At 36.2% G+C, this 12688-nt stretch overlaps 1 protein-coding gene and 1 long non-coding RNA gene across 2 annotated transcripts in view; one reads left to right on the top strand and one right to left on the bottom strand.

The window, feature by feature from the left end:
* The window catches only part of LOC134665887 (transcriptional regulator ATRX-like), a 32114-nt gene that overhangs the window by 16676 nt on the left and 2750 nt on the right, over positions 1-12688 (top strand). The window contains exons 9-23 of the mRNA XM_063522918.1: positions 3944-4039; positions 4135-4221; positions 4342-4446; positions 5397-5498; positions 6325-6429; positions 6822-6926; positions 7943-8026; positions 8325-8414; positions 9659-9706; positions 9794-9892; positions 10213-10296; positions 10505-10588; positions 11169-11252; positions 12053-12145; positions 12450-12545. Coding sequence (XP_063378988.1) covers positions 3944-4039; positions 4135-4221; positions 4342-4446; positions 5397-5498; positions 6325-6429; positions 6822-6926; positions 7943-8026; positions 8325-8414; positions 9659-9706; positions 9794-9892; positions 10213-10296; positions 10505-10588; positions 11169-11252; positions 12053-12145; positions 12450-12545 — 1362 coding nt within the window. The remainder of the gene's footprint in view (positions 1-3943; positions 4040-4134; positions 4222-4341; positions 4447-5396; positions 5499-6324; positions 6430-6821; positions 6927-7942; positions 8027-8324; positions 8415-9658; positions 9707-9793; positions 9893-10212; positions 10297-10504; positions 10589-11168; positions 11253-12052; positions 12146-12449; positions 12546-12688) is intronic.
* Positions 2198-3349, bottom strand: LOC134665925 (uncharacterized). Its single transcript, XR_010098434.1, has 2 exons — positions 3003-3349; positions 2198-2820 (listed from the first exon to the last, which is right to left on the bottom strand). It is a non-coding gene; the product is annotated as an uncharacterized LOC134665925 (long non-coding RNA).

Genomic DNA, 12688 nt, shown 5'->3' with positions numbered 1-12688 from the left:
TTATATCTAGCCCTATCTATTTTTCCTATAAGGTCAGCTTTTATTTCTTTTTCGTCGTAATTTATTTTTTTCTGCCGTAACCAAGCTTGGATGGCGTCTTTCCTCCATTGCATGGTGGGTACTTTGTCGATGTGACGCGAATGGTACGGTGCGTTATCCATGACTACCACGGAACCAGTAGGTATTTTATTTAATATTTGTTCATACCATTTCTCAAAGTTATGAGCATCCATTTCTCCGTGGTAGTCGCCGTCCTTATCGCGTAGTGTATATAACCGCGTTGGCAGGTACAGACCGTGAGTCGCGTAGTGTGTAGCGGCTTTACGAGTATATCACCAACTTTAGTCACAACACTACCCATCATAGACAATTGTAGAATGTAAAAGAAACAAAAACGTCATTACATCAGGGCCTACTAACCTAACTTATGAAACCATTTTAAACTTTTAATGAAATATCCAAGATACAGTTATATATTGTTGTATTTTACGGTAACGACCGCTTTAATAGTGTATAGTGTATGTGTTTCAATGGTGTTTGATGAGATTATGTGAAAATTCAAGGAGAAACAGTGACAAAACAAAGTTACGTGCTTTGTTGACAAAGTTTGCAAGTTCTATTGGAATGGACTTTATAGTTCGTTTTATTTGGCATTAGAAAGAACTTGGAAGAAGGTAAGCGATCTTGACATGTCTTTTAATTGAAAAACGCTTTTTAAAAATCAGTAACTATTACTTATGAAAGCAGAAGAATATAAGTGATCGTATTAGATTCATAAATATTACATATTTGCCGTAACTTACTTTTAAAATGTGTTTTTCAATTAAAGGACATGTCAAGATTATTTACCTTATTACTAATGCTAAAAAAACGAACTATAGTTGGTAGTGGTCCTGCCTGTGAATCCGATGGCCCTGGGTTCGAATCCCGGTAAAGGCATTTATGATGAACACAGCACCTCTAGCACAACTGGCCGCGACAGGCGTGAGAAGTGACAGATCGGCGCGACTTGGCGGCTTGTCGCGTGTTGGCAGCACAACTCACGCGCGAGAGCCGCGACAAACTCGCGATCAGGTGTCACTGTCAGAAAATGACAACGATCGCGACTTTGAACTAAAATCCGTAGCACAACTGCCTATTTTGAGACAAAATATTCTCTCGTCTTTATGTCAATCCGCGAGTCGAAGTCTACGCGACTTTATAACGCGACTCGCTCTCGCGGGTGGTTTGCTTGTACTTTTTTAACTAAACTCATGACAATTATAACTTAAAAACAAGTTTCATATAGTATGTAATAATATAATTTGTATAATTACTTATTGCCCTAAGGAATAAGGAATTATGGAACAATCACTAAATGCGCTTTACGCACTCTTATATTGATTATGCACGGTGATACCTGTTTACAACTTTACTTTCAAACAGCTAGTTTGTAGGTACTCAATTAAGTAATTAGGTACATATGTAGGATTTTTAAATTTCAATTCAGGTTCGTAAGTTTGTAAAAGTAATCCTTAGACTTCCTTACACAAAACTTTCATCAACCTAACAACGGAGCCCGCTTGCTTGTACATAAATGAAGCCTATGAGGTGGGTAGGTATAAATGTTCAAAACAAACTATCCAACTTATTAAGTAAGCCATAGTCTTAGTAGTAATATTTAGGATCACGGTTAGATGTCTAATTTCAACAATCTCTTACTATTGAGGTACCGTTTGGAACCTTCCTCGACTTCAACAAAACATACCTACATGTGGCCTGTGCCCGCTGCATCGTACTGTAACAGAATGATGTAATACGTGGCTATAACAGGATCATGTCCGGCTCAAAATCATGCTTAAACCATTCCGTCCCCTGCCAACACCATACCGTGACGTGACTGGACCGAGCCGACCAACAATATTTTGAAGGAGTTATTACGCTCATGTCATAGTCTGCGTAGGTAGCATAGGTACGGTTATCATATGGTCTATATACCATATTGAAACTCCTCTAGATCAAACCCGTGTTCTAGATGTTTCACTTCATGTTTGACAGGGCCTGATACGATCATGCTATGATACGTTGCTGTCAGCATTAGGTATGAAGTGGGCCTTGGGGAGCTAATTAATCATGGCTTATAGGAGTTCTAGGTAATTACCTACCTACTTTATTTTTGTTTCTTTTCAGGTAAAAATACAGGAGAGAAAAAAAACAATATTTAAATTAATAGTATATTGCTTTGCCTTATATATTCTTGCAATATTCGACTTCTTATTATTAAACCTAATATATATTAACATCTAGAACCACTATAGAGAAATTGTAAGAATCTTCTTTATTACCCTTGAAAAGTATTTTCTCTCTTCCTTTTTCTTCGACATGCGGCGTAGGACAATCACCCTGGAAAGAAAATTGGTTTATAAACAAGACAATAAAATATGGTCATGACTTCATCGAGGACTATGAAATAAGCTTCTCATATCAATTTGTCAAATCATAAACAGTAGGTACACAGTACACACACATGCCGTCCATTATTGGCACAAGAAAAACTATATGAAACTTATTTGAGAGTTACTGTGGCAGCTTAGATAGGTACGCCATAACCATTAGGGTTATTATTAATAGTTAACTTCGTCGGTGGTGTTCTTAAAGCTGAAGCGCTTCTCACATCTTAGTTAATTTAGAAAAGGGGACAGCTCCGCGTTTGAAACCTACAAGCTTGCCTAGTGTGTTTCTTTTCCTGAATCTCCACTTCGGGTTGGCACGTTCCTGTTAATAATATTTTCCTTTGGGTGCTGGGATATCAATCGTGTCTAGGATAATGCTGAACTTATTCTGAAAAAAAAAAAACACTATTTACAACAGGAATATGAGAACAAACCCAATAATAGCAATTCCATTATTATAGTTACTTACAAAACTATTTTATTTAAAAGGTTTATTAAACAGAAATTTTTAAACAATATATATTTTAAGGAATATTATCAATATTAATTATATAAGGCTCTATTACTTACATTTTTTCATATGTTTTCCCGTAATTAAATGTTGACAAAATTTGAAAGTTCCTTGACTTTGACAGGAAAAACTTAACCATCGACAAAAAACTAGATTTTTTACCACCAAAGAACGAATGATTTAGCGCATCCCTGGTTTCCGATTCAGTGTTGCCACTTGCAAATATCGATTTGTTTAGACTTTGATTTCGCCGGGTAACACTGACGAGTCGCGCCGCGACTTTGAGTTCTCTACGCGGCTGTTGCAGTCGCGGGTACAAGTTATGCTACGGAAATCGACAGATTTGACAGCCGCGGGAATGGCGACTCGAGTCGCGGTCTAAGTCGCGGATGCAAGATGTGCTAGAGGTGCAGATATTTGTTCCTGAGTCACGGGTGTTTTCTATGTATATGTATATCGTTGTCAGAGTATCCACAACACAAGCCTTAGGGGCTAATCATAAATTACGTCATTTCAAATAAGGGGGGGGGGGAGGGGGCGTCTGGACATCGGATGACGGTAGCATAATGACGTAGGAGGAAAGGAGCTTACCGTGGGTAGGGAATGCAAATCGGTTATTTTTTGTATGGAAATAATCGGTTATTAACCGAAACCGCGGTTATTTCCATACAAAAAATAACCGATTTGCATTCCCTAACCGTGGGGCTTAGTCAATTTGTGTACGGATGTCCTAAGTGTATTTATTCTGTGACGGCGAGTAGTGAGTCTTCTTTCTTAGGGTGAGCTGCAACAAATAAATATTGCAAATTATTTCGAAGAGGTATCAATTCAGTTCGTTTTTTAAACAGGATTTGATAAACACAGTTGTGGTTCTTAAATAGGCTTTCATTTGCCAATAGTCAGTTTTAATTTTGTCAGGATATTGTGTAAATTTTAAATAATTTTATGAACATAATTATTCATTTGCATTAAATGTATGTATTTGAAAATCTTTTTTCAGATATCAACTCATCAGAACAGGACGTTAATCTGAATGTAAGCACCAAGAAGAAAAAGAAACATTCCATATCAGAAGCCGCTCTTGAGGAATCTCAAGGTAACAATAATGAATAGTACTTTTACCTGACTGAAAAAGGCATACTGCTGGCAATCAGTCTGTTTTTGTAACTAATTCTTTGCCTTATTTTACAGATATATCGAGTGTTTCCATGAATGAAAGTGGTAAAAAGAAGAAAAAGAAACAATCTATATCGGAGCCCACTGAAGAGGAGGCCAAAGGTACTTTTATTTGATTAATATTCATAGAGCTACCTACCTTAAAACAATGCAAACAGGTATCCCTTCATATGTTTCTCTCTGTAGTTGTTTACTATACTTATCATTGTTTTGATTTTTCAGATACTTTGAACATCTCTAAAGATGTTAACGTTTCTATGAATGAAAGTAGAATAAAGAAGAAAAAGAAACATTCTATATCAGAGTCCGCAGAAGAGGAGGCCAAAGGTACTTTTATTTGATTAATATTGTAAAGCTACCTTAAAACAATGCAAACAGGTATGCCTTCATATGTTTCTCTCTGTAGTTGTTTACTATACTTATCATTGTTTTGATTAAAGATGTTAACGTTTCTATGAATGAAAGTAGAATAAAGAAGAAAAAGAAACATTCTATATCAGAGCCTGCTGAAGAGGAAATTCAAGGTAGTTAAGGCCAACTTTATTCATGTCTCTTAGACCACAAATAAAAAACCCTCGGAGTAATTAACAATGGAGCCGCCATTAACAGGCGTTCCCCTCTGTCGAAAATAGGCGGCCAATGGTCAACCACATGTCAACCATATGTATGGACTGACGTTTATCTGACATGACGTACCTATACATTTGATGTGCCCCTCCCCCGCAAAAAAACGGCAGACTATTTTGTACCGAAAATTTTAGACATGGCGTCTCCATTGGTTATATCCTCTAAGAAAAAACCTATCACGGTTCATGAAATACAGCCTGGTGATAAATGGAGTCTTAGTAATAGGGTCCTGTTTTTACCCTTTGGGTACGGAACCCTAAAAAATGAAAACAGGACCGTATTTAACCACCCTGAGAGCGGTTTTGCACTACGTGCGATCCGAATCCGATCCGAACCCGTGAAAATATGGTCCGTAGTAGCCGTAGAACTATTTCTATGGTAAGTTACGCACTATGTAAATCCGATCTCCGTCATCCGATTTCTTTCCGTCATTCAACGTGTGCGGTGTGTTTCGATAAGTATAGGTCGATACCTGTATCTATACTCTCTATAGTCGCTTAAAGTGCGAGGATTAGTGATAATTATTTATCACTACATCCGCGCACTATAAGCGACTTACGAGGGTGTTTACATTTGCAAAGTCACCATAAAGTTACGTGAGCAAAACTTACAAGAATAAACCCGGCCTAACCATTTGTACTGTTTTCCAGATACTTTGAACATCTCTAAAAATGTTATTTCAATGAATGAGAGTGGAAAGAAGAAGAAAAAGAAACATTCTCTGTCAGAGCCCGCCGAAGACGACACTCAAGGTAGTTGTTAAAAGTCAACTTCAATCAATACACGGTGTAACATGAGGAAACCGAATAAATTTAACCACGCATTTCTGAGGTCAAAAAAAGTACAAAATGTAATATGAGTTTAGGTCAATTTCGCCAAAAAAAAACTTTTTTTTTTGTTTTTTTTTTTCAATTTTTTTAATGTATTTGTACATAAAAAATAAATGTTATTAGTAAACTTGTCACTTAAAATTATTTTAACATTTTTTTTTTCGTAAATCCTACTTTTTGCAAAGTGTTACTTGTCTGTTTTTGACATCTATCAATAAGGATATTTAGACTACGTCCCATAGCAGCAACATCACCATCAAAAAGGCCTTTTACACTATGTAACAATAAAAACTTGTTTTTTTTTTTAATTAATAATAACTCTGAAACTAGGCGAATTTCTAAAAAGATTATGGGACATTTTTGTCTCTAAATATGATCAGGAATACGCTGTTAAAATTATTCGGTTTGCTCATGCTACACCGTGTATATTATCTTTGTATGGAAATTTCATCACTTCTCTTTAACTTTTTGAACGCCAAATGGCGCATCCATTTGCCGTGCCACTGACGCCACGGGGGTAAAATTTAGTTTTTTGAATAAATAATGCTAACCTCTAAGAGGGGTTTTTTCAGTAAATTTTCATAAAAAAACGATCGACGTCAAATGCCGTCTTTGGCGTCGTTGTCACGATTTTGCGTTGACGTCAATTGCCGTCTGTGGCGTTCAAAAGGTTAAAAGAGTATTTTCTCTATTTCTACGTGGCATCGTCATGTTGGTTAATTATTGTACGGATTTTTTTTTCTTTCAGATACTTTAAACACATCTAAAAATGTAAACATTTCTTTGAATGAAAGCGGATTAAAGAAGAAAAAGAAACATTCTGTGTCAGAGCCCACTGAAGAGGAAACTCAAGGTATTTTATTATAAAGCAGACTAGAGTTAGACCAAATTAAGTCTGCAGCGAATTTGATAGCCCATACTGTGCAAGCATTATTTTGAAACGTCAGTCTTCTATGAAATGATGACGAATAAATAACACTTGCGCAGTCTGTGCTGTCAAAATCGTTGCAAACTTATCTTGGTCTAAGGGCCGGTATAGACGCCGACTGCACGCCAAGTGCAAAACGTCGGCGTGCAGTTCCCATACAAATTGCAGTCCGTTTGTGTTGTCCCTTACTGTTAGTCGTCAATCAATAGTATTTTTGTATGGAAATTTCTGTCATTGATCCCCTTAAATATTTTCCCTTTAAGAGAAAAGATCCTGATGTTGGTTGATCATTGTTAAGAATTCTATTTTCATTTCAGATACGTTGAACATCTCTAAAACTGTTAACAATTCTATAAATGAAAGTGGAAAGAAGAAGAAAAAGAAACATTCAGTGTCAGAGCCCGCTGAAGAGGATACTCAAGGTACATAGTTGTGATAAAGTCAAGTTTCTTAGAATACACTTAAAATCAATGACAACAGGTATCTTTGTATATTTCTGTGGTTTTGTCCCAAGTGTAGCCGCCTACAAATATTTTAACTTCATTATTGTTAAAAATTATCCTTTTCTACAGATACTTAGAACGTATTAAAAAACCGGGCAAGAGCGAGTCGGACTCGCGCACGAAGGGTTCCGTACCATAAAGCAAAAAAAACGGAAAAAAAAATGCAAAAAGAAAACGGTCACCCATCCAAGTACTGACCACGCCCGACGTTGCTTAACTTTGGTCAAAAATCACGTTTGCTGTATGGGAGCCCCACTTAAATCTTTATTTTATTCTGTTTTTAGTATTTTTTGTTATAGCGGCAACAGAAATACATCATCTGTGAAAATTTCAACTGTCTAGCTATCACGTTTCGTGAGATACAGCCTGGTGACAGACGGACGGACGGACAGCGAAGTCTTAGTAATAGGGTCCCGTTTTATCCTTTGGGTACGGAACCCTAAAAATTATCCTTTTCTACAGATACTTAGAACGTATTAAAAAAATGAATGAGTAGGTATACACTAAAAATCGATTAAAATATGACTCATTGATTGTTTGTATAGTTGCTCTAGCACGCTTACCTGCCTTGTATCTCTTTAATTAATTTCAATAATAGGGAGTATTACTGTCTCCAGAGTGCAGCACTAGCACCCGTCGTAAACCATAGAGTAACTCATACATGCTGTGCCTTAAACTGTTGTTTGACATGTTTTCACAGACAATGAAATATTGACATTGATACATTATGGCGGTTTGTTTACAAAAGGCCTACCGGAAAACGCGAAAATCGAAACTCAGCTATCTGCCTCTTTATCGCTCGAATATGCAAGAGCGATATAGAGGTTAGATAAAAAAATCGACTCTCTCGTTAGACCCTCAGATTGTTAGTGATTGTGGTAGTGGCTCCCCCTACCCAGATTTTCGCGTAATATTCCCTATTATGCTTTTTACAGATACTTTCAACATCTCAAAAAATGAAAGTGGAAAGAAGAAAAAGAAACATTCTATATCAGAGCCAACTGTAGAGGAAAATCAAGGTAAATGTAGAACTCGTATCTCGTATTAAATTATTTTGTCTTAGTATGATTGATTTGATTTATTACAATCATACAATTATTAAATTCTATATGATGTCAATTAGGCTCTATTCTAATTAACATACCTGCTTAATTACATCGCAAATGTGATGGAAAAAAGTTTGATAAAATTGTTAATGCACGTCTTTTATGACCTATTTAGGTGTCGATTACAATTATAGGCAAACCCTAAGTTATTACTTATATTGAAACACAGAGTAGAGACTATATAATACAAGTTGTATATTTTCTTTTCTAGTAGGTCCTGATGCTGCAGACACTGAACTTAATGAAAAAACAAAGAAAAAGAAAAAACGCAAGTCTTCCTTAGCTACAGAACCTGAAAGTAGTAAGTCTATTAACTCTTTATCTTAAAGGTTATCTTACTCAGTAGTGAGTTAATCCTTAACCCTATGAACGCCACGCCTATTAAATAATATATAACGCGTCATCGTAAACCTTATTAGAATGCATGAAGGTCAATACAGGGTGGCCAAAAAATAAGTGCATTCCCGTTGCCAGGGATTCGAGGATTTGGGATTATACTGAGCAACTTTTACTATGGGACCAACCCTGCAATAGCGAAAAAAAATTTGGCTGTTTCATACTTTTTGGCTGGTCCATTTTCTAAGGTACAGTCGCCATCAGATATATCGGAGCGGCCAAGGTGTTCACAATATCTGAACACGCACTCTAACGCCCTGACAATAGAGGCGATATATTTGTGAGCACCCTGGCCGCTCCGATATATCTGATGGCAACTGTAGGGTAATTTTTTTTTTCGCGATTTCGGGGTTGGTCCCATATTAACAGTTGCTCAGTATAATCCCAAAACCTCCCTGGAAATGGGAATGCACTTATTTTTTGGCCACCGTGTATCGCACTGTGTTCTTGCGCGTCAGTTGACGTAAAAGAGTCAACTCCATAGCGCACGACTAGGGAATGCAAATCGGTTATAACCGAATATTTTGACAAAATTTCATAACCGAATATTGGAAACTCGAATAACCGGTTACGGTTATTTTAGGTTATTTATTTATGACTTAAATTCTATGTTTTTATCATCTAATGACTACAAAATTTGCCTTTTTGCCTGTGACGCCTGCGACTTTAATTTTTGTCATTCGTGTACTTTAATAATAAAGTATTACTTCCCTTATTTATGAAATATTTTTATTGAAATTTGTATCACGTCCAAGGTCATATTTTACTTTTACTGTATTTTGTGTGATTTATTAAAAACGAAGACTTATACTCACATTCCCTAATACTGTACCTTCGTTTTCGTAATGTTTTAATGATTTCATTGTTATTTTATCATTTTTTGTCGAAAATAACCGTAACCGAATATAACCGATATTCGGTTATTTTTCGGGCATAACCGTAACTGGTTTTAAAGTTTGGTCGGTTATTCCATTCCCTACGCACGACGCATGCGCTACTTTAGGAGAGCGGCCTTCTCGAGGCTTCTTGCCGCCCTAGAAGATTTTGTAGCAAGCTTTATTAAGCTGGCATGTGACTGATGGTCAATATATAAATGTTAACAATTTGTATGAAAATATTTGTGTAAAATTAATACTGTTTCTTTTTCAGGTGACCTCTTTTTCATAGATACAACTGGAACCTTACAGGATAATAAAGGTGGGTGCTTTCAATATTTTCTGTTAATTTACAATTTCATGTTAAATTAAAGTTAAACACATTATAAACCGGTTAATTTGATTATAGATGAATGTGGGGAGCTTGACGATACGCCATTAAATGTTGTGTTCAAAAGTAAAAAGAAATACAAGTCAAATATAGATCGATATGAAATTGAATGGAATGGTACTTAGTGAAAGTAATTTAATCGCACATTTCAGAAGTAGTTTTTTTTTGTATTTATGTAGGTTTTTTTTTCTGTAATAAGTACGTCACGCCAAAATCCAAGCTTAAGTAGATAGTGCAATTTAGAATGAATATAGTAGGGACTATGGTCTGAAAATTTGTTGATTGTAGATATGGTACGAGTACGTAGGTGTGTCTATACAATTCGATTCCCACCGGCTTGCCTTCAGACCATTCAGCACCTTATTTTACAAGTTTTAAAGTTCATGTTAAATTGCGTTTGGTTTGTTCAACCGTTATCATACTTTTTATTTTCATAGAAAAAACAAATGCAGAATCAAATCAACCTATAACACCAAAGAGCGATAAGAAGAAGAAGAAGAAACAAAAATTAGAAGCTTTAGGTAAATATCATTTAAATTACCACCTAGGTACCTATGAAGATTTAAACACCATATTTATCGGCTTCCATCAATAAACTATGTTCGCTCTAATTTATTTAAGCTGTCTAAAGAATATGTACAAGTATAAAAATACATAACATTGTAAAGATATATGAATGAATTTTAAAGGGTTAATCATTTTTTAATAATTTCATTTCTTCAATTACAGTTCGTGACGACGATTCAGATGGGGCCCCGGACGAAGTCCCATATCAAAGTGAAAAAGCGTCCGAAGTGGATTTGCCAAATATAGGTACCTAATCTTAATCTATCTAAAGATAAGATAAAAAAGGTGTATGTAGGCACATGTAGGTACATTTCCAAAACGAGTGCTACCATCTACCGTTCTCGTCGGTACGTTTCCTTGTGCATAGTAGGTTCTGCCATCTTGTGGGCTACATCGGAAGCATAACGATACATGTAAGTACGCCTCGCGCCAAAAATCTGACGGCTCATATGCTGCTCTGCTCCCTATAGTTCATGCAAGGGATCTATATCTAGCCGGATGTTGTTATAATAAGCGTATAGCGTTGTCTCGTTCAAACATCGAAGCGACGTACCAATCGCATTCAGTGTGATATCAATAGGGAGTTTCTTTTGTCACTTGATGTATGATGAAGCTGTTTCATCGTTACCTGACATTTCAGTTCGTAACAAATATAAAAAAAAACCCTGCCAGAAAAACCTGCATTTATTAATAAACATCAAATAAAAATCTGCAGATGTGATCATGATTTATTTCTTCGTATTAGAATATACCTACCACCAATAAATACTTGCATGAGAGATATTATATGTTTATACACAATAACTTAAAACCTTATTTTTTACAGAAAGTGTTAGTGAATCAGCAGACGGTGCCAAGAAAAAACATAAAAAGAAGAAGAAGAAATCAGCGTCTGCTTCTAGTCAATCGGGTATTCTTATTTTGTAGTTTTGTATACAAATAATTATTAACACAATCTAATTTAAAAAATAGAAAGTTAAAAGGGTACTTCTGTAAGCCGCTCCCTTGTCGGTGCGTATTTGGTGTATATAATATACCAATATACTCAATTAGCCCGAGTCAGACGTGGCTCACTCTGCGATTTCGTCGCTTTGCTACAGGTAGCTAAGAGTACATCCGTTTCACACCAATTTCGGTGGCTATTAGCCATAGCCATAAGCAGCGCGTGACGCTGTCGCCACCTAGCGGCCGTATCTGTCCTGATCGTAACACGCGTTTTGTTAGAGAGTGAGTCTTCTGTACCTAGTACTATTATTTATTCTGTGCAACCATGCACCAAAGCCAGGAAGCATAGAAATATCGTACCGACTCGACGTCACCTAGACACCAAGTGAGGAAACGACCATACTCAGAATACCACTACATACATTATTAACTCTTCATCCTCGCGTTATACTGGCATTTTTGCCACGGCTCATGGGAACCTGGGGTCCGCTTGACAACTAATCCCAAGAATTGGCGTAGGCACTAGTTTTTACGAAAGCGACTGCCATCTGACCTTCTAACCCAGAGGGTAAACTAGGTCTTATCGGGATTAGTTCTGATTCCTCGCGATGTTTTCCTTCATCGAAAAGCGCATGGTAAATATCAAATGATATTTCGTACATTATTAATACTATGTAGTTAATTCATGCATTATCTGTCGCTCAGCTAAGATAACAATCTTATACGTTCAATTTAATTTAATATAACTTTTATCTCTGATTTTAGGTGAAAACATTGATACTCAGAACTTAATTGCTTCTAACTCTAAGAAACGTAAGAGGAAGTCTTCTAATGCGGAATATTCTCAAGAATCTGAAGGTAAAATAAGACTTTTTATATTTCGTAGCCAGATCATAAAAATAGAAATAGCAGAAAAATGCCGGTGGTATTCCACCTATCCAATTACTTTGTCCAATGTGTATTTCGTCTCACATTTTGCTTACATACAACGCTGGAAGAAATCCCTTAAAGAGAAAAGTTCGCCTTTGTACACAATACACATTTATTGTATTCTCTCTCTGTTATGTAAATACCTACTGTAAATTAAGTGTTTTACTACTACTACAACGCGAAATACATAATCGTAAATATCGCGAATTGTTACATGACTTTTTCTTTGCAGATGTCCAAGAGAGCGTGGAAACTGGAAAGCATAATGAATTGGTCGGCAGCAATAAAAAACGTAAAATCTCGCAGAATGAAGATAACAACACATCAGGTAATAAACATCACTCACGAGATATTGGCTGTGTGCATGAAAGTGGCGTGCGCTTGGGGGTTTTGGGAAACATTACTTATTGGACTTTTAGTTTGAAAATATGAGTTCATAAAAGTTTACATTTTTATGATGTTGAGCGTAAA

The sequence above is a fragment of the Cydia fagiglandana genome, chromosome 7, assembly GCF_963556715.1.
Source record: "Cydia fagiglandana chromosome 7, ilCydFagi1.1, whole genome shotgun sequence".
Lineage (NCBI taxonomy): Eukaryota > Metazoa > Arthropoda > Insecta > Lepidoptera > Tortricidae > Cydia > Cydia fagiglandana.
This window is presented reverse-complemented; position numbering and strand designations above follow the sequence as displayed.